Source organism: Dendropsophus ebraccatus, chromosome 12, assembly GCF_027789765.1.
Source record: "Dendropsophus ebraccatus isolate aDenEbr1 chromosome 12, aDenEbr1.pat, whole genome shotgun sequence".
Lineage (NCBI taxonomy): Eukaryota > Metazoa > Chordata > Amphibia > Anura > Hylidae > Dendropsophus > Dendropsophus ebraccatus.
Window position 1 is genome coordinate 81,612,466 of NC_091465.1, and position 23,266 is coordinate 81,635,731.

Below are 23,266 nucleotides of genomic sequence, written 5' to 3' on the forward strand. Positions count from 1 at the left end.
ATTGGTCAGGTGTGGTATGACAGTGTTATCCAGCACAGTATGGCGGTATTGGTCAGGTCTGGTGTGGCAGTGTTACCCAATCACAGTATGGTGGTATTGGTCAGGTCTGGTATAGCGGTGTTATCCAGTCACAGTATGGCGGTATTGGTCAGGTCTGGTATGGCAGTGTTATCCAGTCACAGTATGGTGGTATTGGTCAGGTCTGGTATGGCAGTGTTATCCAATCACAGTATGGTGGTATTGGTCAGGTCTGGTATAGCGGTGTTATCCAGTCACAGTATGGCGGTATTGGTCAGGTCTGGTATGGCAGTGTTATCCAGTCACAGTATGGCGGTATTGGTCAGGTCTGGTATGGCAGTGTTATCCAGTCACAGTATGGCGGTATTGGTCAGGTCTGGTGTGGCAGTGTTATCCAGTCACAGTATGGCGGTATTGGTCAGGTCTGGTGTGGCAGTGTTATCCAGTCACAGTATGGAGGTATTGGTCAGGTCTGGTATGGCAGTGTTATCCAATCACAGTGTGGCGGTATTGGTCAGGTCTGGTATGGCAGTGTTATCCATTCACAGTATGGCGGTATTGGTCAGGTCTGGTATGGAGGTGTTACCCAGTCACAGTATGGCGGTATTGGTCAGGTCTGGTATGGAGGTGTTACCCAGTCACAGTATGGCGGTATTGGTCAGGTCTGGTATGGAGGTGTTACCCAGTCACAGTGTGGCGGTATTGGTCAGGCATGTTATGACAGTGTTATCCAGCACAGTATGGCGGTATTAGTCAGGTCTGGTATGGCGGTGTTATCCAGCACAATGTATCTGTGTGCCAAATTTGGGGTCAAATGGTTCAGGCGTTTGGAAGTCTATTTGGGACAGACAGACAGACAGACAGACTTTCATTTTTATTATATAGATTTATCATGGTTTGATTATTCGCTGATTCATTATAATCATGTATTGTGATTTATTTATTTTTTTTATATATGATTTATCTTTGCTACAGTATATCTATTTTTTACACAATGACTCATCATGCATGTTTTTGGGGTATAATTTAATGTTCACATTCGGTAAGGGAGTTTGCACCTCTCTGTAACATATTCTGTGACCTCGGGGCCATGTCTCCCGTCGCTATCACGTGACCATGCTTTTCTGGGTCCCGTTATGGCGTCGGGGCGGGCCCAAATTGTGCATATTCATTGGGGCTATGGGTGATGCTCCGATCACGTGAGCTGCGGCACGGCACGCACAGGTAGTGAATGACGTGCTACAGCAGTTACTCTCTGTTCATATTGTATGCGCATGCCTGTCCCGACCATGTGACCATTGACGTAAGTACGCTCTCACCCCGCCTTGGTATATAGCTGCTTATCTCATTTCTGCCCGCCATGATGCGCAGCCGCAGTCCCCACTTCCGCACGCCGACTCCCAGTTTGAGTGTTAACCATGGCATGGGACACTTATTTATTAGGTATATATACTGGCTCATTCACACTATACACCCAGTCCTGACGAAGCCGCCGGGTAGTGGCAATACGCGTGGGGTATCTGGTTCGCTGTTACACTGGGACTACTCATACTCAGGTGGTATTTATTGTATGCCATTGTGTATTATGCTTACCTTGTGTATTGAACATATTGTGGGATGCATTGCTCTAGTCCCTGTATAGCCTATTGAGCATAGTGGTGTAACAGTGAGCATCCTCCTGTATCCTATGAGGATGCCGTTGTTTGGATTTTAGATGTTTTTAACCTGTTTGCAGCCGGTTTAATAAAGCTATTTTTGTATAATATTCCAGGTGTGCGCCTCATCTGTATACCTTAGGGTTCCCTCTTTTTCTTTCGCACATGTATTTTTCCTCGGGTAGTAGGCGGCACCCTTCTAAATACTATTTATCATTAGTGGTGCCCACCTCTTTGTTAAAAAATTTAACACCTCAACATCTAGGAAGGGACTGGCCATACCTCCACACCGGGGGTCACCACATATGTTCCTGCGGCCATCAGAGCTCAGACAGCTGCAGGAACATTTATTTCCATATGGCCCATTTGGGGTGTGTATGGAAATCGATTAAGCCTTGATTTCCATACACGGATGAACAGACTGCATTTGTGTGTACATGTGAGCCTGAATACACAAAGTCTTATAATGTAAATAATTATTTATTATCCGCTATATCCACCCACATGATTACCTGTGCCAGTGACAGTGCCTGATCACCTTGGAACATTAGAAGAAATGGTAGTGATCACCCTGTAAGGTGAGGATGTGTCGGCATCTGACACTTGTAACCTTACTCCCAACACTCGAGAGAGGTCCTAGAAGGACTGAAGGATTGTGTGGTGTGAATCTACAATGGCTGTATAAAATATGCTTGTTAAATTGTAACATCTAAGAAAAAATGTTTGTTACTGCTGACAATCATTGTCTCCATCACTTTTATCAGGAACTTACCTGCACATGCTCCTGCGGCGTCCTCCTCCGGTTCAGCTCCGACAGCCAGAAAGGGAGCTCAGCACCGCCGAGTTAGGTCACGGAGACCCGACGGCAAACGGGAATGACGTGGTCTTGCATAACGCAGAGCCGCCCAGTCCGTCCTGCTGAGCTGCATCTCACTCAGGCTGAGTGACAGATCGCTCTGCCATTCATCCTGTAGTGCCTCAGCTGCAGTGTGGCTGGACTCCAGACCAATAAGGATCTGGTCCGGGCTCCTGGCCCAGTATAAAGTATTGTTGTGGCCAGTCTCTCATTGCTGGCTATTAGTTCATTACTAGGCTAAGAGTTCCTTGGGATTCCTGTACTGTATGTTTCTGACATTTTGCCTGTTCCTTTTACCTGACCTGTCTGCCGCCTGCCCTGACCTCTTTTCCTGTCTTTGTGTGGTGTCCCACCATGGTTGTTACTAGTATATACACCCCTCGCAAAAGCCTGCACCTTATTCTGTACCTTATGATTTTGTACTTTCGTTGCCCAATCCTTAGACTGGGTACCACACACTCCATAGCCTATCAAACACTCACACTTAGGCCTTTCCAGAGGCTTCCCCACCAATGGCTGTTTAGCCCCATCCTCCACTATAAAAGAGAGAGAGAGAGAGAGAGAGAGAGAGAGAGAGAACAGAGATTTGTTCCTGCAAAAGTTTACCCCAGGGCCTTGCCTGACAGGTACTATTTAGTACAGGTTTTTCCAAGTACTATTACAAGTCTACTATCCAGTGCTAAAGCTAAAGGTCTACGTACGGGGTTGACATTCTCTACAATAGTCAGGTTATTCCAGAAAGTATTAGGGTTTGCCTTCAGTGGAACAAAGTGCAGTTAAAGCCAAAGTACTCCGTTGATCTTTGCTCAGCCATCTCGAGAAATCTTGAGTGTCTAGCTACACTTGGTTGTGCGAGACCACAAGCCTACTTCACAAGTCAGGTCAAGTAAAGAACAACTAAATCCTTAGTCTAAGCTAAAGCCTAAGATAAAGTACATAGATATACTGTACCTTACACTTATATGCCTCAAATACCCAGTCTAAATCCATCAAGAGAAGGGACTATGTTTTGTGATCTATTGCACCTTACTGTCAAGCACAGTGTGTATTGCACTGAAGAACTACTCAGTAAACTGTTCAACACAGTTAAGGATTTAAGTATTACCCATGTATAAAATGGCGCCAGTGCGGGGAAGCCAGTGCTGTGGTCCTTTTATTGACCCATGGCCCAATTCCCGTGTATGGCACTGTGTAGGCTCCATTGACTCTAAAAGAGCCGCGTCATAGAGGAGGTTTCCTTCCCCTGGGAGCAGGCCAGCTCGCCTTTAGTGCTTCACCCCTGGCCCACTTCCCGTGAATAGAAGGACGCCCTACATGGGAACCAGACTGCGGTTCAAAAAAGGGCGACGGCACTGGCTTCCCCGCGATGGCGCCGCTTTGTAAATTTGATTTAAGTACTGGGCTATGTGTTTACTCCGCTCCTGTACCTACACTTGTCCTACACTTAGTATACCCAAGGATGGGCATACCACCCCTGGTCACCGTGACCAGTAGTGGATTATAACAGGTACTTTTCGGGCAGTAGCCCTGGGCCCTGTGCTCCTGGGGGCCAATGGCCACCCAAAAAGACTTATACTTTCAGTGGTGTACTGTCTCCTGCCTACAGTTCTGCCATGATTTGCAAAAAAAAAAAAATAAATAAAAATCACATTTTTTTTTTTACCGCAATTTTGCACAAAAACGGGCATCATGACATCATCTACTCTTTACTATGGACACTACGCTACTGCTGAACAAAACGGAGGGATCCCACAGCATCCGATGCAAAATAAAGTGTGTTTATTCACACATCAGGGTACAGAAGTGCAACGTTTCGGCCTATCAGGCCTTTGTCAAGCATAAACATGGTGTATATACAGGAGATATATATATGTGCAAAGCATAAAAGGAACAGCCCACGGGGAGGTACACGAGAGGGAGGGGGGAAGAGGGAGTGAAGGCAAAACAAGAGGGTAAGCAGAAAAACCAGGGATGGCACAGCTCATATGGATTATAGATAAACATCACAATAGAGATGATCAACACTTGATGAATGTCCAGATAGAAGTGTGATCTATCTGGACATTCATCAAGTGTTGATCATCTGTATTGTGATGTTTATCTATAATCCATATGAGCTGTGCCATCCCTGGTTTTTCTGCTTACCCTCTTGTTTTGCCTTCACTCCCTCTTCCCCCCTCCCTCTCGTGTACCTCCCCGTGGGCTGTTCCTTTTATGCTTTGCACATATATATATCTCCTGTATATACACCATGTTTATGCTTGACAAAGGCCTGATAGGCCGAAACGTTGCACTTCTGTACCCTGATGTGTGAATAAACACACTTTATTTTGCATCGGATGCTGTGGGATCCCTCCGTTTTGTTCTACAGTTTAGTGCTCACACCAAGGATTGTGAGCCGTCCTGCGTGCATCCCTCCTCTACACTTTGATCAACTTTTTTGGAGTATCTCCAAGGTGCTGTTGGAGCTTTTTTTATTTTTACTACGCTACTGCTGTCAGAGTTAAAGTAGGGTGGGGGGCCCAGGCTTGGTTAACAGCCCGGGGCCTATGGTAAAGTTAATTGTGACAAGTGCCTAGTCGGTACCTCAAAACCTGGAACGCTGCTAACAACACCTAGCAACCCCAGGTTACTGCATACTGGTATTATTAAAAGTATTGGTCTTAGTACTGTATATAGGAATTGCCAGCAAATAACCTGCTGTAATCTCTAGTAGCAGCACAAGGGATTACACGTTAATGCTCCGTGTTGTTCACTTCTTGATCGCAGGCTGCCTAAGGCCTTTTTTATGTTTCATAGAAATCTATTAGATCTTAGAACTACAGTGTCTTCTCTTGATGGGACATTTTATCCTAGAAAACAGAACAGTTATTAAAGCAATCATTTATAATAGAGGATATTGCATATTTCAGGAAATAAACTGTTACTTCCTCTAATCAGCTAAACTGGTAAAGTTATATTTCCTCATACTCCGGACTGAACATGTAAGTAACTGTACATTATCTATAACTACAGACTTATCAGCCGTATATTATATACTGTACTAGATCTATATACCATGTCCTGTGATATATGTAACTATAGATCTGTCAGCTGTATATTACATTCCAGATCTATATACCATGTTCTGTGATATCTGTAACTATAGATCTGTCAGCTGTATATTATATACAAGATCTATATACCATATCCTGTGATATATATAACTATAGACTTATCAGCTGTATATTATATACCAGATCTATATACCATGTCCTGTGATATATGTAACTATAGATCTGTCAGCTGTATATTACATTCCAGATCTATATACCATGATCTGTGATATCTGTAACTATACACTTATCCGATCAGCTGTATATTATATACCAGATCTATATACAATGTCCTGTGATAGATATATATATATATATATATATATATATATATATATATATATATATAAAACTATAGATCTATCAGCTGCATATTATATACCAGATCTATATACCATGTCCTGTGATATATGTAACTATAGATCTATCAGCTTTATATAATATACCAGATCTATATACCATGTCCTGTGATGTATATAACTATAGATGTATCAGCTGTATATTATATACCAGATCTATATACCATGTCCTGTGATATATGTAACTATAGATCTATCAGCTGTATATTATATCCCAGATCTATATAACATGTTCTGTGATATATGTAACTATAGATGTATCAGCTGTATATTATATCCCAGATCTATATACCATGTCCTGTGATATATATAACTATAAATCTATCAGCTGTATATTATATAAAGTTCTATATGCAGATCTAATGTCTTGTGTCAGTATTAGTTGGAATCTGCATGCCCAGAGCATAGACTTATTATCAGCCATGGAGAGGCCATAGTGTAGGTTCCATCCCGGACATGAGGCCACCTTATTGTTGGTGAGATGGTACACACTATTTGCAAATGGTAACCAAGAGCCTCATTATTTTTATGTTGATTTTCTTTAGCAGTTGCCAGTTGACAATTGCCATTGTCATCTGTATGTCTTGCCAATACCAGTGAGCTGTTGCCTTTTTTTGTGTTTTTGGGTGTCTGGTCATTTTGATCAGTTGGGATCTCACTGTTCGGCCCCCCACTGATACAACCAGAGAAGTGTATGGCTGTGTCTTGTCAAAAGTTTTTTGCAACCTGCAAAAGTTTTTTAAAACCTGCATGGTTTTGTTACATCACCCTTTGGGATAATGACAAGGTGTTTTTTATTGAGGAGCCCCTCTATGGCACACTATTGCACACAATGCTATTTGATATTCTGTCCATTGCAGGGGGTGTGACCATAGATAAGATGTTTGCCATCAGTGCACACGGGGGCGGGAAATTCTAATCTTACCCCCTCCCAGATGCCAGGATGACATGTAACACTTACTCCGATACCTCCACTCTGAAGGCAATTAATACTTGGCCTAGTACTTACTACATATAGAGTGGAGGTATCAGAGTATCGAAGACAGTTACACAGACGTCAGGCATGACATATTCCGAGGAACGGCCGATGAAGAGATGTGTCTAGGGGAGAAGAGGATTCACACTCCCCGCCCTGGTCTAAGTACATTCTAGGCTTTGATCCTTACATTCTTATTTATTTTGGTTGGAAGAAGAGATTACTCCCCATTTTTTCTTGTGGTTTATTTTCAGGTTTAAGCCAGTGGTTCACTTCGATAATCCAGAGGGTGTTAAAGAGGACGTGTCACCCCCCGTGCCGGGGTGACAGGCTCCCGACCCCCCGCTAGAGCCCCCTATACTTACCTGATCGCGCCGGGTCCCGCTTCTTGATCCGATGGAGATTTCAGCGCCTGAAGCCCGGTGCGCACGCTCCTGAGATGAGCCAGACGCTCATAGAGAATGAATGGTGAGTCCGACGCTCCATTCATTCTCTATGAGCATCGGACTCATCTCAAGAGCATGCGCGCTGTACTTCGGGCGCTGAAAACTTTGTCACTGGACCGGATCAAGAAGCGGGACCCGGCTTCTTCCAAGGTCTTCTCCAGTATGTAGCAACATCCTAATCTACCTATTACTATAGACAGATTTCCCCTATCAACAGACAGTGACAGAAGATTGCAGGGAAGGGAGACACCTAGTGGTCAAACCTTTAACATTGTTTTCTAAGCTAAGCAATAATTTTAATTATTGAAGTGATTCAATTTCATCTTTCAAATGTGAAGTCACATTTCATCTTGTTTATTCAGATATATAAAGTCACATGACCGGCCAATAGGCTGTTATGGAAGAGATACTACAGAATGATTTATGCAAAAAGAGCTGAGCCAGGGCCGTGTCCCTAATGTACAGTCATAAATTGTGATACGTAGATGATACCAACACACCACATAGAGTAGAACATAATTAATTAATCATTATAAAAATAGAACATATTAACGACAGTAGCACAATATGTATCTATTTCCCATCTTCCAGGTTTCCTGATTTAGTCGCTGACCATCCTCATCCAGAATGGAGGCAGTGAAGCAGGTTTATCTTCTCCTCATCTGTCAAGGTAAATAGTCTCACAATTCCAGAATAATCGGATAGAATGAGATTCTGTGACTCCGGCCTCATGTTGTGTCATTGTCTCCAGGCTTCTATCTGGGCTCTGTATGTCAGCGATGGACGTTCCCTGAACATATCACTGCTCTGGTCGGCTCCTGTGTGGAGATTCCTTGTACATATGATCCTGCCGGGACCTCAGGAGCGTCCAGCACTGTGTGGTACTTACATGCTAGATGGTCTTATCCAGAGATCCTAAACACCAAGGACTCATCTTCAGTAAAGAAGGAATACAGAGGGCGAACCTCACTGGTACCGGGAGAGAAGAGCTGTACCCTGCGGATAGATCCTGTGAGGAGAGAAGATGGTGGAAATGTATATTATCCAGGGATCGCAGAGGATAGATATATAAATTCAGCTGACAAACAAACTAAAGGTGTTTATCTCTTTGTCACAGGTAAATATATAAAATACTGATACCAGAGACCACTGGGAATCTTATCACATCACACATTAATTGGTATATATTATCAGAAATACAAATATATTGGGAAGCCCATCATTTTTATACCTGAAAGGTAAATTAAGGCTTCCTTCCCACCCATAAAGTTCTCTCAGGTGTCTGACTACTGAATGTAATCCCCTCTGCCCATTAATGTAATTTAGCTTGTCAGCAGTAGGAGCAGCTTGGACCAGATCTGCTTTTGTAACCAGGGCCGATTCTAGGTTTTCTGCTGCCTTGGGTGAAACCTGAAAGGGCTCCAGCTCCACCATAAATCATCCTGTTCAAGCACTACCTTGCATCCTTGAAAGAGTTTCCAATTCCACCAGTCTGTATACAATTCTTAAATCTTTATTGCTTCTCCAAGAATAAAAGCCCCTGACATATGTAAGAGTGAATGCATTGTGACTACTCTTGGTGATCTTATTCGTGGTCACACTACCAGTACACCTTGTGCTCCATATAAAGGTGTAGAGACCACTTGTAGTGTAGTCATAAGAGATGAGTGAACTTTTCAAAAGTTCGGTTTGGCATGTTCGCCAAACTTTAATGTAAATTCCAGGTTTGTCTGAACCAAACTTTAAATGAACCGCACCAAAACTCCTAAACGATTGCATGTGTTTTCCATCATACTTACCTGTCCTCACTCCCCCAGAGTCCTTCTCTGATCCAAAATTTGTTATAGAAGGTGCATAGCAAAGTAGCAGTGCTGTACATCACCACTGATGTGTCTCCTCTTTGGGACATACAGTACACAGAGATGCATAGCACATAATTGCTTACTGTACAGGAGCAGGGATTTCTGTCCAAATGACAGGAGTCCTTGCTGTTAACATAGTTTCTGTGGTGACCTACTCTAGGGCTGGAAACCAGGAATTAGGCCTTTTGCCCAATGTATACTTACTGTGCTGGGTGCAGAATGCTCAGCAAAGTGCATAGCATACTCTAGACTGTGTTCTGTGAAAAAAACAGGTGTCCCTGTTTCCCTACTTGTGGGGCAGTATACAATACATATGCTCACCTCCTCGTCACTTTTTTGGCTGACTTGACCTTTTTAAAAATTTTCCTCAGCGGTGCTCTAGTTGTCATTTGGTAAGTACTGTGGCAGGGACTCTTGTTTTTTTACAGGATCCCAAAAGATTTACACAAATATTTTTTTTTTTTTTTTTTTTTTTTTTCACTTTTATTTAGAACTTATCGAATTCCAAATCGATTTGGAAATCACTTCCTTTCTGGTAACAGTGATGATATTTGATTTTTTTTTTTTTTCTTACATAAAATTACACAGATAACTTAATTATTCAGCTTCATGGATATTTGGGACTTTTGGGATTTGTCACTGAAGGAGAAGCCACCACTATAAAATGTGTTGCAGAAAACACATGTCGCTCCAGTCCTCCTTCTCTACAATGGAACAAACCGGGGAACGTTACAACTAAATCGGAGGAGATTTCAGGAGGACACTGGAGAGAAGAATCACATCTCAACTATATCCCTTCCTATGTGGATGACGGGAGTCAAATTCAGTGCACGGCTACATATCATAATAAACTAACTGCTAAGGGATCAGGAACACTGAACATCTTCTGTATGTATTATACATAGTGACTGAGTATTATATGTAGTGACTGGCATTTTACATTTGCTTACATATTTGGTAACTTTTAGTTTCTCCCTCTACCAGTCTCATTGAATTATCTCCCAAATGTATTCCAAACATCAGTAAGAAGAAGAAATGATCACAAATCTATCTATTTTATTTTACTGGAAAGTTACTCCTTCACATTTAGGCCTTAGGCTATGTTCACACTACGTAAAACCGGTACTTAAAGGGGTAGTGCGGCGGTAAAAAATTATTCACAGAATAACACACATTACAAAGTTATACAACTTTGTAATGTATGTTATGTCTGTGAATCGCCCCCTTCCCGTGTCCCACCACCCCCGCGATTGGCTGAGCACAGTTATGCTCAGCCAATCACGGCTGAGCGCCTGATGATGCGGCCGCGTCATCAGCTGCTCAGCCGCGATTGGCTGAGCATAACTGTGCTCAGCCAATCGCGGCTGAGCACAGTTGTGACGCGGCGGAGGGGGGACGGCGGCAGGGATTCGGCCGGCCGTCCGAAGATGACGTTTGCCACAAAATGGCGGACGGCCCTCGACACGGATCAGGTAATGTATAATGCACCACACACTTCCGGGTACACGGGCGGGGGTGGTGGGACACGGGAAGGGGGCGATTCACAGACATAACATACATTACAAAGTTGTATAACTTTGTAATGTGTGTTATTCTGTGAATAATTTTTTAGCGCCGCACTACCTCTTTAAGTACCGGCCGGCATGATCCGGCCAGAGAACGGCCGGATGTTCACGTTGTGTGAACATAGCCTTAGAGTACGCAATTTCAATTTTAAAAGCAACATTTGCTGACTATTTAAATAATATCTCTCTCTCTAGGAGTCATTTTTTTCTTTGTGTTATTTTGAGCTCAAAATCCCCCATTCAAATTTGAAGGTTAATAGTAAATAAAATTGCTACTAATCTAATTTTATTAGGCATTTTTTGCAGGTTGTGGAACTGATATAAATCCCCATATACTTGTCATACATTCTGTTTTTGTAGATGGAGCCCTGATGAGGACAAGTATCTGTAGTATTAGATAAACAATAATAATATTTTCTCCCACCAGATGTCCCCAAAAATGTGACTGTCACCATTGGGAAGGATGAAGTAATGGAGGGAAGTGACGTGTGGTTACGATGTAACAGCTTCTCCAAGCCTGATGTATCTGAGTATGAATGGTACAAAGGGAAAGAGAAATTACCGGAGTCAGGACGGGAGATCACAGTGAGGAACGTGACCAGAGACATGGAGCCCTATTCCTGTACTGCCAGAAATCCTATAGGGAGAGGAGAATCAGCCCTGACAGAGATACCTGTACTATGTATGTATACAGAGATACCTGTACTGTGTATGTATACAGATACCTGTACTATGTATGTATACAGAGATACCTGTACTGTGTATGTATACAGATACCTGTACTGTGGATGTATACAGATACCTGTACTGTATATGTATACAGATACCTGTACTGTGTATGTATACAGATACCTGTACTGTGTATGTATACAGATACCTGTACTGTGTATGTATACAGAGATACCTGTACTGTGTATGTATACAGAGATACCTGTATTATGTATGTATACAGAGATACCTGTACTATGTATGTATACAGATACCTGTACTATGTATGTATACAGATATACCTGTACTATGTATGTATACAGATACCTGTACTGTGTATGTATACAGAAACCTGTACTATGTATGTATACAGATACCTATACTATGTATGTATACAGATACCTGTACTATGTATGTATACAGAGATACCTGTACTGTGTATGTATACAGAGATACCTGTACTGTGTATGTATACAGATACCTGTACTATGTATGTATACAGATACCTGTACTGTGCATGTATACAGATACCTGTACTATGTATGTATACAGATACCTGTACTATGTATGTATACAGATACCTGTACTATGTATGTATACAGGTACCTGTACTATGTATGTATACAGAGATACCTGTACTATGTATGTATACAGAGATACCTGTGCTATGTATGTATACAGATACCTGTACTATATATATGTATACAGAGATACCTGTACTGTGTATGTATACAGATACCTGTACTGTGTATGTATACAGATACCTGTACTGTGTATGTATACTGATACCTGTACTGTGTATGTATACAGATACCTGTACTGTGTATGTATACAGATACCTGTACTGTGTATGTATACAGAGATACCTGTACTGTGTATGTATACAGAGATACCTGTACTGTGTATGTATACAGATACCTGTACTATGTATGTATACAGAGATACCTATACTGTGTATGTATACAGAGATACCTGTACTGTGTATGTATACAGATACCTGTACTATGTATGTATACAGAGATACCTGTACTGTGTATTTACACAGAGATACCTGTACTGTGTATGTATACAGATACCTGTACTGTGTATGTATACAGAGATACATGTACTATGTATGCAGGGTTTCCCTGTGATCACCTCAGACAATATATCCATCAATATGACTAAAATCTAAGTGCAGCCCTCCTTCAACCTCTGTGGCAGACCTCCTGAGGGGAGAGCTTTTGGAACTGGCCTGTGACAACACTTTATTATTGGTTTAACATACTCGACCCTTATTAATAGGGTTAACTTCACCCAGGAGAGCTGTGGACAGTGGTTAATCAATTGGTGTACAATGAGTCAATGTGTGTCAATGATCCACTGCTGCCGGACAGGGTTTTTTAAAAGGCCACCTGATGTAACCTGACAGGGGCTTTATATGATTAATGTCACCCAGGAGAGCTGTGGACAACTTTTATTGGCACACAATGGAACAGGAAAGAAGTAATTTCACTGCTATGCAGTTTACACTACTACCCTCACACTATTTTCTATTTGTTCCTGATACCTAATCAATCTTCTATAATCCTCTCTAAGCCTGCCTCTCTAAGCCTGCCTCTCTAACCTCTGACCCTAACAGTGACCCTGCCTTGCTCACATAAATAGAGATCAGTATTACTGCAGAACCTGATAGGTTATTTACCTTACACTAATTGATGAACACTGAGGGGATGTTTTTGTTTTGTTTTTTTTTTTAAATATACAATAAAAGTTATATATTAGACAGGTTTCATAAGGGGGCTTTATTCCCCAGACTTCAGCCTGTGGGATTAGATATTGTGGTTGTATTAAGACCCCCAACCTCAGACTAGAGGGAATTTGATTCATATATGTTTGGCAGAGGCTGGGTCCCAACAAAGCAAAGTTTTGTGTGTGGGCTTCATGGATGTGTGTCTGTCAGCGGCCGGTGGGTCACGTATGTGATAGCGGGCAGTGGGTCCCGACACAGCAAAGTTTCATGTGTGTGCTTTGCGTTTATGTGAGCAGCAGTAGCTGGTAGGTCATGTATATGACAGCGCCCGATGGGTCCCAAACAGTAAAATCTTCTGTATATGTTTTTTGTTATTGTTGGCCAACGAACTGGAAGTGGGCATTTGGCATCTGGGTGTGTCAAAGTCATCAGGTAGCAATTTATGTTTGAGGTATAGCCCATGAGGTGTGTAAAAGCATGAGTGTGCAAGGAGAATTGACAAGTAGGGCTTGTGCAACCCTATTGAATTCCAACCCCCTTGCGTCCAACATCACATAACGTGGGCACAGTTGAGGTCCCCTGATGGTTACCTCACAGATAGATAGGAGATAGATAGATAGATAGATAGATAGATAGATAGATAGGAGATAGATATGAGATAGATAGATAGATAGATAGATAGATAGATAGATAGATAGATAGATCTCTGAACCTTGGTGTATGTTGTCTTATATTGTCATTGATGACAGTGGACTGATTTTTCTCCCTCCTGTAGATGCAGCGACTGGAGTTCACATCACCGTGAAGAATGAAGGTGAATTCCCAGCATTGATCTGTGATTTCCTGAGCAGCCGTCCTGATGTCACTCACTACACCTGGATGAAGGACGGATCTATATTACACAATGAGACAGAGAAGACTCTGACCCTATATAACAATGGGGAGAACAATGGGCAGTATTCATGTATCGCTCACAACAGAGCTGGGAATGCCTCCTCGGAAGAGATCTGGATAAAACGTTAGTGACCTGTAGTAAGGTAAAAGGGTTGTCTGTGGTGCAGAAAAGGTTACTTGTTCTTCTCCCTGGCATTCACTTCCTCCCGCTGCATGTGTAGGACATGGAGGAAGTGATGGTTTTATGTACGAATTGAAACCATACCCAGATATGATGTCTAATAGCTTCCTGATGGTGCGGTGACATTGGGCAGCTATTAGAGATTGCACATGATGCCTGGAGCAGCCTCACTCCCCTGAGCATATACCTCTGAGACGTGTAGGGAGAGGAAGTGAGCACCAAGAAGAACAGGTAAGGCATTTTATACACTTGGGGGAGATTTATCAAACTGGTGTAAAGTAGAATGGTCTTAGTTGCCCCTAGCAACCAATCAGATTCCACCTTTAATTTTTCAAAGAGTCTATGAGGCATGAAAAGTGGAATCTGATTGGTTGCTAGTCTTCCCCTTAGTGTCCACCAATACACCGGGTCACTAATTCCGACCAATATGCTCTTCATTTTCTTGGACTGGTCACAACCACACTAACTGAGAAGCCTCAGATTCTGCCAATTTATTCAATTACATGCTGGAGTCAAATCAACTTAATAAAGTATAATTAAAAGAAAAAAAAAATCATCTTTCCACCATACCCTCCCCAAGTAATAAAATGACACAAATACCACATACAGAATGAATTGTTGCATAAAACAAAAAATATATATTTATTTGGTATTGCTAAAAAAAGATAGTTTAAATTTTTTTTTGCCAAGATTATAAAATTGTATCAATATAAACTATACATTTTCCCACAAAAAAAGGAGCCCAAACCAAGAGAAAAAAAAATAAACATGTGGCAACATGGCAAAATGGTAAAGCTTAAAAACAAAAAAACAAAAAAAAAAAAACATAACTCCATTATCACTCATCACTGTAATGATACAGACCCAGAGAATATATTTATTGTTGTTTTTTTTTTGTTTTTTTTTATCACACACTGAATGGTGTAAATTTAGTATGCAAAGAAAGAAAATTAAAAATAATAATTATTTATCTCCCCAAAAAGTGTTAATAAACCTTAATCAATAAATTACATGTATCGCTAAATAGTGTCATTTAAAAGTAAAAATTGTCCCGCAACAACCAAGCCCTCTTATTGCTATGTTGACAAAAAATGATGGCTTTTGGAGAAGGACAAGGGAAAAAAAAAAATAATTGGTTACTAAAGCTTAAAATAGACCGGTCACTAAGACTTCAAAAATACACGTCTTACATTGCAAGTAGTAAGTTTGTTTCAGTTTTTGCAACAATTAAAATCAAGACCACAACCTCACAGCTTCTCTTTTTGGCCATTTGACTGCAGTTTTTTTTCTACGGCCATCATTTCGCACCCAAATAACTATTTTAGGTGCTAAATTAAAAAAAACACAAAAAAAAACAGCCGTCAAATGGCTTAAAAAGATGTTTTGTGGTTGTGACATCAGAAAAACTTCAGATAAATAATAATCATTGATGCAAACAATATCTATTCCTCAATTTACGGCCTTCTTGTATTTTCTGCTTTCCTACAGGTGATACTCTGGATTTACCTCTGATTTTGGGGATGGTTGCTGGAGTTTTCTTTCTGTTCTTTTCTATTCTAGTTGTCTACTTTTATCTAAGGTGATAAAAAGTGATAATAAGAACATACTTAAAGGGTGTTTGCAACTCTATCTTTCTCCTGTAATAAAAGTGGGATGGTACTGTAACAGTATTTGTTGTTAAAGGAACCAAGCAGCCTAATTGCAGCACTGTATACAGCTACTGTGCAGCTCGCGGCATGTACCGGCTGCGGCTGCAGCAGCAACTTTATACTGATGAAAATCAAGTATAATCCCCTAACATTTAAATATGCAAAACAAGAGTCCGTGGAGTCTCTGATGCGAGTTTAAAAACACGGGAATAGCCAGGGATCTCTAGCCTGTTGCCCCGGGATGCCTCCATGATGGGGAGAGCACCACACCACCCTAATAAATAGCCCCTTAAGTACCACCCTTAAATCACCAATATACACTTATAATGGGAAATGCTTATGAAGTGCTTTTTTCCCCCTGCACTTACTACTGCATCAAGGCTTCACTTCCTTGATAACATGATGATGTCACTTCCTGGATAACATGATGATGTCACTTCCTGGATAAAATGGTGATGTCACTTCCTGGATAACATGGTAATGTCACAACATGACTCCCAGAGCTGTGCAGGCTGTGGCTGCTGGAGAGGATGATGGCAGAGGGACACTGAGGGACACAGGGCACTGGTGGGACACTGAGCATCCCTTTGCCATCATCTTCTCCAGCAGTCACAGCCCACACAGCTTTGGGAGTCAGGTTGTGACATCACAATTTTATCCAGGAAGTGACATCACCATGTTATCCAGGAAGTGACATCACCATGTTATCCAGGAAGTGACATCACCATGTTATCCAGGAAGTAACATCACCATTTTATCCAGGAAATGAAGCCTTGATGCAGTAGTAAGTGCAGGGGAAAAAAGCTCTTTATAAGCATTTCCCGTAATATGTGTATATTGGGGATTTGTATAACTTTTGGGGGGCAATAAAATACTTTAATAAAAAATTTTCACCGGACTTCTGCTTTAATTTTCTCCAGTATAAAGCCACTGCTGCATCCACGGCCGGTACATGCCGCGAGCTGCACACCAGCTTTATAAAGAGCTCCAGTTGGGCTGATTGTGTCCCTTTAAGTAGAGGGTTGTGGGTGGCATATTGTGTGTGTGTGTGTGGACTGTTATCACTGTTATAAAGAGGCCTGTGAGGAGAGAGACCCTAAGGCTATGTTCACACAACGTATGAGACAGGCCGTTCCGTGACCTCGGCCGGGTCACGGAACGGCCGGTCTCTGACCTGATCATCCCAGCCGGTACTTAAGTACCGGCCGGATGATTTTCCGGCCGCAGAGTACTTTTACGTAGTGTGAACATAGCCTAAAGCCTGAAGAGTTTTGCACATTATATTTCTAGTGGTTAGGGATGCAGACTGGGTGGGGATGTATGCTGCTAGGGGGAGTAGTGGGAGGGAGTGGGGTGGGGATGCAGGCTGCTAGGAGGAGGATTGGGAGGGAGTGGGGTGGGGATGCAGACTGCTAGGAGGAGGAGTAAGGAACACGGTGTGCATGTAGGTTGCTAGGAGGAGTGGGAGTGGGCAGGGTAGGATGCAGACTGTTAGGAGGAGGAGTAAGGAACACGGTGTGCATGTAGGTTGCTAGGAGGAGTGGGAGTGGGCAGGGTAGGATGCAGACTGTTAGGAGGAGGAGTAAGGAACACGGTGTGCATGTAGGTTGCTAGGAGGAGTGGGAGTGGGCAGGGTAGGATGCAGACTGTTAGGAGGAGGAGTGGAGAAAGCCAGGTGGGGATGCAGAGTGATAGGAGGAGTTGAGGGAGCAAAGTAGAGGAAGCAGGATGCATGCTGCTACGAAGAGTAGTAACTTTTTTTTTAATCTCCCCCCCCCCTTCTCTTTTAAATAGACAAAACAAGAAGTCCCCCCTTCCCACGTCTCCAATCCATGGGGCAGTACCTGCCAGGATTCCTAATGATGTGAGTGTTTTTTCTTGACCAATGTATAATGTATCCTGTAATTTACCCCCGTATGTCATTGTGAATTGTCTGCACCCATGTAATCTGCGGCCAGATATTTATATGTCTTTCAGTAGAGATAAATCTTCTCTTAATGAAATTCTTTCCTCTAGAACACAATGGCTAAGCATGAAAATCAGTATGGAAACATCAAGAATTATCACCAGGCTCAGCCACATTCCAGGAATTCTTCGTAAGTTTCACTTTGAAAATATTTATTTGCATATTTAATTTTATTAAGTTTAAAACAATGTTAGGATCACATATGTGTCCGAGGGTCGGTTCAGAAAGTTGGTTCACTTAGCAAAAAAGTTGAGTGATCTCATAACACCATAAGATCCTGGCAGACCCCATTGACTTTAATGGGGTATGTCAAGTTCCTGTCTGGATTTGAATTGAAAAAATACAGCATGTGCTGCTATTAGTAACCAGGCTGCGGGCATGTGACTTGTATACAAGGCTTGGTGCTGTAATTCAACCCCTGTAGGTCATGCAGGGCAAGGACGAGAGGGACACAAGAACATCAGTTTGACAAAAGGTAGGTTTGTTTTACTGCCACATTGTCTGGTCCACCAGTCTTCTCTCTTTATCCAGTGATTGGCTGAGCTGGCAGATCCAGCTCCGACCCTGCTTCTCTCAGATGCTGAAAGAAGAGAGCAGATCAGGGGATCAGACATAGTCAAATTGAAGCTGTGGGGGACTGAGGCTAAAGATATATATATTTTTTTATGGGCTTTACCAAAATGTTAATTTTCAGCCTAAGGTCACGATAACCTTTAGGCCATGTTCCCACTACGTAAGTTCCGTAGTAATCACGGCCGCTGTAACAACAGCCATTATTACTAAGGAACTTACTGTACGTAGTGCTGCCTTCTAAGGAATCCCGGCCAGAGTGTATGCACATAGTATACACTCCGTCTGGGATCCCTAGCGGCACCGCAAGAAACTGACTTGTCAGTTTTCTGCAGCCGCTATTCCATGTATAGGGGCTACGGAGAACCTGTTGGTGCCATAGTGTGCAGCGGGGAATTCAGATGCAGGTGCACACGGATGTGCATGCTTCTGAATTCAACGGCAGTAAAGATCATCCGGCCGGTACTGCCGGATCTACTCAGGCACCGGCCGTTCCGTGACCCGGCCGGGTCACGGAACGGCCAGTGTCTTACAAAGTGTGAACATAGCCTAAAAGGGGACTGTCCAAAATATATGTTTTTGGTCTAGTAATTCAAGCAAAAGGGCCACAGCAACCCAGAGGTATTTTTCCTCATGATCTGTTTTAATCCCGACAACTAAACCAATGTTCCATCGGTTACTATTTACATATTACTCCTCAAAGTGTCACTGTCATTTTCAAAAACTTTTGACATGTCATAGAGATATGTCAAATGTTTTGATCAGTCTGGGTTTGAGTGTTCAGACCTGTACCCATTGGGAGAACGACCAGGGAGAAGACCGCGCTGCAGCACAGCCTTTTCCCACTCTGTGTAAGCAAAAAAAGTTGGGCTCCAAAGAACTCCATTATGAGCCTGACTCTTTTTTCTAACAGAGGACGCTGGAGCGGATCCTCTCCTTGCTCGTTTTCTCGATTGGTACGGGTCTGAACACTCAAATCCGGACCAATCAAAACTTTTGACATGTCTCTAAGATTTGTAACATACAAATGCAAGAACTGGCCAGCACTCCAGCATCTTTTTAGTTTTTGCTTGTCTTTTAGCCAGAGTGGCATGCGACCTGCACAGTGTAAACAGAGATGTTTGAGTGCTTCCAATTTTTTGTACCTTGTGCTTTTTGTGGGGGATCTGGTTGCACCCATTTCCTGTGAGTGTTTTAAACAGAGATTAGTTGGATCCTTCATGCCGGGTTTGTAAACCTAATGTGAGCCCAAGAGAGCCATTGCTAGAGTAGGACCCATCTCTCTGAGGGCACCTTGGTGTGGTGAGATGGCACACTCTGTTGGATCAAATGGTTTGCTAAGATCCTAACTTTTTAAAATCTTTAGCACAGGTTTTTATCGTGTGTATGCTGAAGGGAGTATATAAGTCCTGGCACTTGCAGGTTGCTGTTGCACTTTTCTGTTCCTGTCTCTAAGACATGTCAAAAGTTTTTCAAAACAACAATGAAACTATATGCTATGTTCCCACTACATAAAAATAATGGCCACATTTCTGGACGGCCGTAATTTTAGCGCAAATGCTTATTACAGGAAATGCACATAAAGTGCACTTACTACTGCATCAAGGCTTCACTTCCTGTATAACATGGTGATGTCACGACCCGACTCCCAGAGCTGTGCGGGCTGTGGCTGCTGGAGAGGATGATGGCAGGGGGACACTGAGGGACACTGAGCATCCCTCTGCCATCATCCTCTCCAGCAGCCACAGCCCGCACAGCTCTGGGGTCGGGTCGTGACATCACCATGTTATCCAGGAAGTGACATCACCATGTTATCCAGGAAGTGACATCACCATGTTATCCAGGAAGTGACATCACCATGTTATCCAGGAAGTGACATCACCATGTTATCCAGGAAGTGAAGCCTTGATGCAGTTGTAAGTGCAGGGAAAAAAAGCACTTTATAAGCATTTCCCGTAATAAGTGTATATTGGGGATTTGTATAACTTTTAGGGGGCAATACAATACTTTAATAAAAATTTTCGCCGGACTTCTCCTTTAAAATGCAGGGAGTACCTACTGTATGTTACTATGACAGGCACACCATTCAAGGCAGCTGTTCTTAAAATATCATGTCTATCCTCATGGGCTGGGGTTAAGAGAAAATGATTGAGAATTCGCTTTCTCTAACAATTTTTTGTTATATTTTTAGGCCTTCAGTGGATGTGAAAGTGGAAGACAACTATGTGATTTACAGCAATAGTGAAGTAAGTAATTCAGTGAGAGAGCTAAACGTCACTTAAAGCGAATTAACCATCAGGTACATCGCTTGGGGTTTGTACATTAATGAATTAGTTGAATTAGTTCAAGCACCGGCCCAGCACAGAGTAATCGGGGCAGGCCTGTCAGCCACTAGAGTGGCGAAACCCCGTCTCCTCTGTGACGCGGCTCCATGGATTCTAATGGAGCAATGTCACAGAAAAGAGATTGTCACACTGTTAGCTGGTAGGTCATCCCCAGTGCTCCATGCCGGGCTGGTGCTTGGGAATAGATTGGCGCCGTGCCTGGGAACCAGGCGGCAGTTTTAAAAAGGGACCACGCCACCGGTATCCCTGCGCCAACGCCGATCCATTAACTTAAAAAACCCAAAGCGATGTACCTGATGATACATTTGCTTTAAATTCTGAAAATCTACTTGCATTGGTCTCCCTGAAACTCAATTTGTCTGCTTTGACTTCTATGTCAATATTATTTTTATTATCGTTGTTGTTGTTATGTAAAATATTATTTATTATTATTATTATTATTATTATTATTATTATTATTATTATTATTATTATTATTATTATTATTTTGCAGACAATGCAACCACAATATGAAGTTGAATATTCTGTTATATCATATAGACAACACAACCATGTACAACTACCCTCTTCCAGCCATGAAGATGTGGAGTATGCAACTTTAAGACATTAAAGGGGCTTTTTAGCTTAAAAACAAAATTGGGACAAGGGTAAAGAGCCACTAAGAATAACTAAATAAATAAATAAATAAATCTCATCGGAGTATGCATTTGTATTGAACACAGATTGTCACAGATTGTCCGACTCAATTTTATTATGGTGCAAATATGCTGTAGAAAGACAATGGATACGACTCTTCTCTTCAGCAGACTCCCTTCTTCCAATATCTTATAATTAGTAGAGATGAGCGAACCTGGAGCATGCTGGAGTCAATCCGAACCCGAACTTTCGGCATTTGATTAGCGGTGGCTGCTGAAGTTGGATAAAGCCCTAAGGTTATGTGGAAATCATGGATATAGTCATTGGCTGTATCCATGTTTTCCAGACAACCTTAGAGCTTTATCCAAGTTCAGCAGCCCCCGCTAATCAAATGCCGAACAATCGGGTTCGGATTGACTCAAACCCAAACCCGGTTTGCTCATCTCTAATAATCAGGCATTTCCTAAACCCTGTTACGTGACCTCCTCCTATAACCAAACTTACCAAGTGTTACACAAGAAACAAGTGTTTCTTCAAGTTGAAGGGTTATAGTAAAAATGATCCTTTATGTGTAAATGGCAAAAGGAGTTGGATGTAACTTTTGAAAGAGAACAGTGATGTTTGGCTATTACTTGGAAGAACAAACATTCCAAGTGTATAAACCACAAAGAGGAAAATAGGTGGTATTTAAAGGGGTACTCCAGGCTGGGGGGGGGATTTTTTGCCTATGGCCGGGGAGGAGGTGGATGAGGGCAATGACGTCCCCTTACCTCCCCGGCTCCAGCTTCGGTCTGTGCTGCCCGGCCGCTTCCTGGTCTCTGCAGGGGCTTCAGACGTGACGTTTCAGGTCCGCTCAGCCCTGCTTATGCCTCTGACTGGCTGAGCGGCCTTGAAACTTCACGTCTCAAGCCCCTGCAGAGACCAGGAAGCGGCCGGGCAGCACAGACCAGAACGTCGCAATTAGGGACACAGCGCTGGAACTGGGGAGGTATGGGGACATCATTGCCCTCATTCACCTCCTCCCTGGCCATAGGCAAAAAAGCCCCCCAGCCCGGAGTACCCTTTTAACCCCTAGCAGGATGGCGCATATGACCTCACACTATTCTAATTTATGTTGGCCTGGTAGATCCCATAAAGCAATACAATTACATATGTGGTGGCCATGCCCAAAATCAGTCTCTTAAAATGCCTCCATCTCTTAACACGGCAGCTTTTACAATTTTAGATATGAAAAAATACGATATCCCCTCTACACACCAGTAGTTCATCACATTCTTCTGGCTGCCAGGCTTCCTGCCACCCAGAAATTGAAATCCCCAACCTCCTTACACATTGGAAGTTTTGAGTGTGAACAAAAGTTGTCTCCCTGGATAATGTCTAAGGCTACGTTCACATCAGCGTTTGACCATCCGGCACCATTCCGTCTACCTTTTCCGTTTTAGAGTAAGCAAAACGGAAACTGTCGGATCCGTTAAAATCCCCATAGATTCCCATGCTATTTTAGTGTGCTCCGTTTGCCCTAATTGTGCTCCGTTTGCATGCAATCCGTTCAAAATCCGTTTTTTTGAACGGAAGAAAAAATAGTGTTTGCAGTATTTTTCTTCCCGCTTAAAAAAACGGATCACGAACGGAAAGTGCACTTCCGTTTTTTTTTTTTACATTGTAGTCAATGAGGACGGATCTAAAACGGAAGGTATTTCCGTTCACATCCGTTTTTTTCATCCGTTTTTGCACTGAGCATGCGCAGAAGCAG

General features: G+C 42.5%; 2 protein-coding genes across 2 annotated transcripts; both read left to right on the forward strand.

The window, feature by feature from the left end:
* Positions 1 to 5,440: 5,440 nt before the first annotated feature.
* On the forward strand, positions 5,441 to 11,421 carry LOC138768817 (Schwann cell myelin protein-like). The gene is made up of 5 exons (XM_069946773.1): positions 5,441 to 5,513; positions 7,997 to 8,075; positions 8,157 to 8,522; positions 11,260 to 11,318; positions 11,380 to 11,421. Exons 2-5 carry the CDS (start codon positions 8,033 to 8,035, stop codon positions 11,419 to 11,421), a joined length of 510 nt encoding a protein of 169 aa, XP_069802874.1. The 5' UTR covers positions 5,441 to 5,513; positions 7,997 to 8,032.
* Positions 11,385 to 21,589, forward strand: LOC138769801 (uncharacterized). Its single transcript, XM_069948483.1, has 7 exons — positions 11,385 to 11,514; positions 14,048 to 14,290; positions 15,836 to 15,926; positions 17,791 to 17,860; positions 18,013 to 18,092; positions 20,724 to 20,778; positions 21,371 to 21,589. Exons 1-7 carry the CDS (start codon positions 11,439 to 11,441, stop codon positions 21,485 to 21,487), a joined length of 732 nt encoding a protein of 243 aa, XP_069804584.1. The 5' UTR covers positions 11,385 to 11,438; the 3' UTR covers positions 21,488 to 21,589.
* The last annotated feature ends 1,677 nt before the right edge of the window (positions 21,590 to 23,266 follow it).

What these genes read in the sequence shown, in the direction of transcription:
- LOC138768817 (XM_069946773.1), top strand. Translation starts at nt 8,033, where the DNA reads ATGGAGGCAGTGAAGCAGGTTTATCTTCTCCTCATCTGTCAAG. An exon ending in TCTTCTCCTCATCTGTCAAG is followed by an intron (nt 8,076 to 8,156) that starts GTAAATAGTCTC and finishes CATTGTCTCCAG; the next exon opens with GCTTCTATCTGGGCTCTGTA. An exon ending in TGTTTATCTCTTTGTCACAG is followed by an intron (nt 8,523 to 11,259) that starts GTAAATATATAA and finishes TTCTCCCACCAG; the next exon opens with ATGTCCCCAAAAATGTGACT.
- LOC138769801 (XM_069948483.1), top strand. Translation starts at nt 11,439, where the DNA reads ATGGAGCCCTATTCCTGTACTGCCAGAAATCCTATAGGGAGAGGAGAA. An exon ending in GACAGAGATACCTGTACTAT is followed by an intron (nt 11,515 to 14,047) that starts GTATGTATACAG and finishes TCCCTCCTGTAG; the next exon opens with ATGCAGCGACTGGAGTTCAC. An exon ending in GGAAGAGATCTGGATAAAAC is followed by an intron (nt 14,291 to 15,835) that starts GTTAGTGACCTG and finishes GCTTTCCTACAG; the next exon opens with GTGATACTCTGGATTTACCT.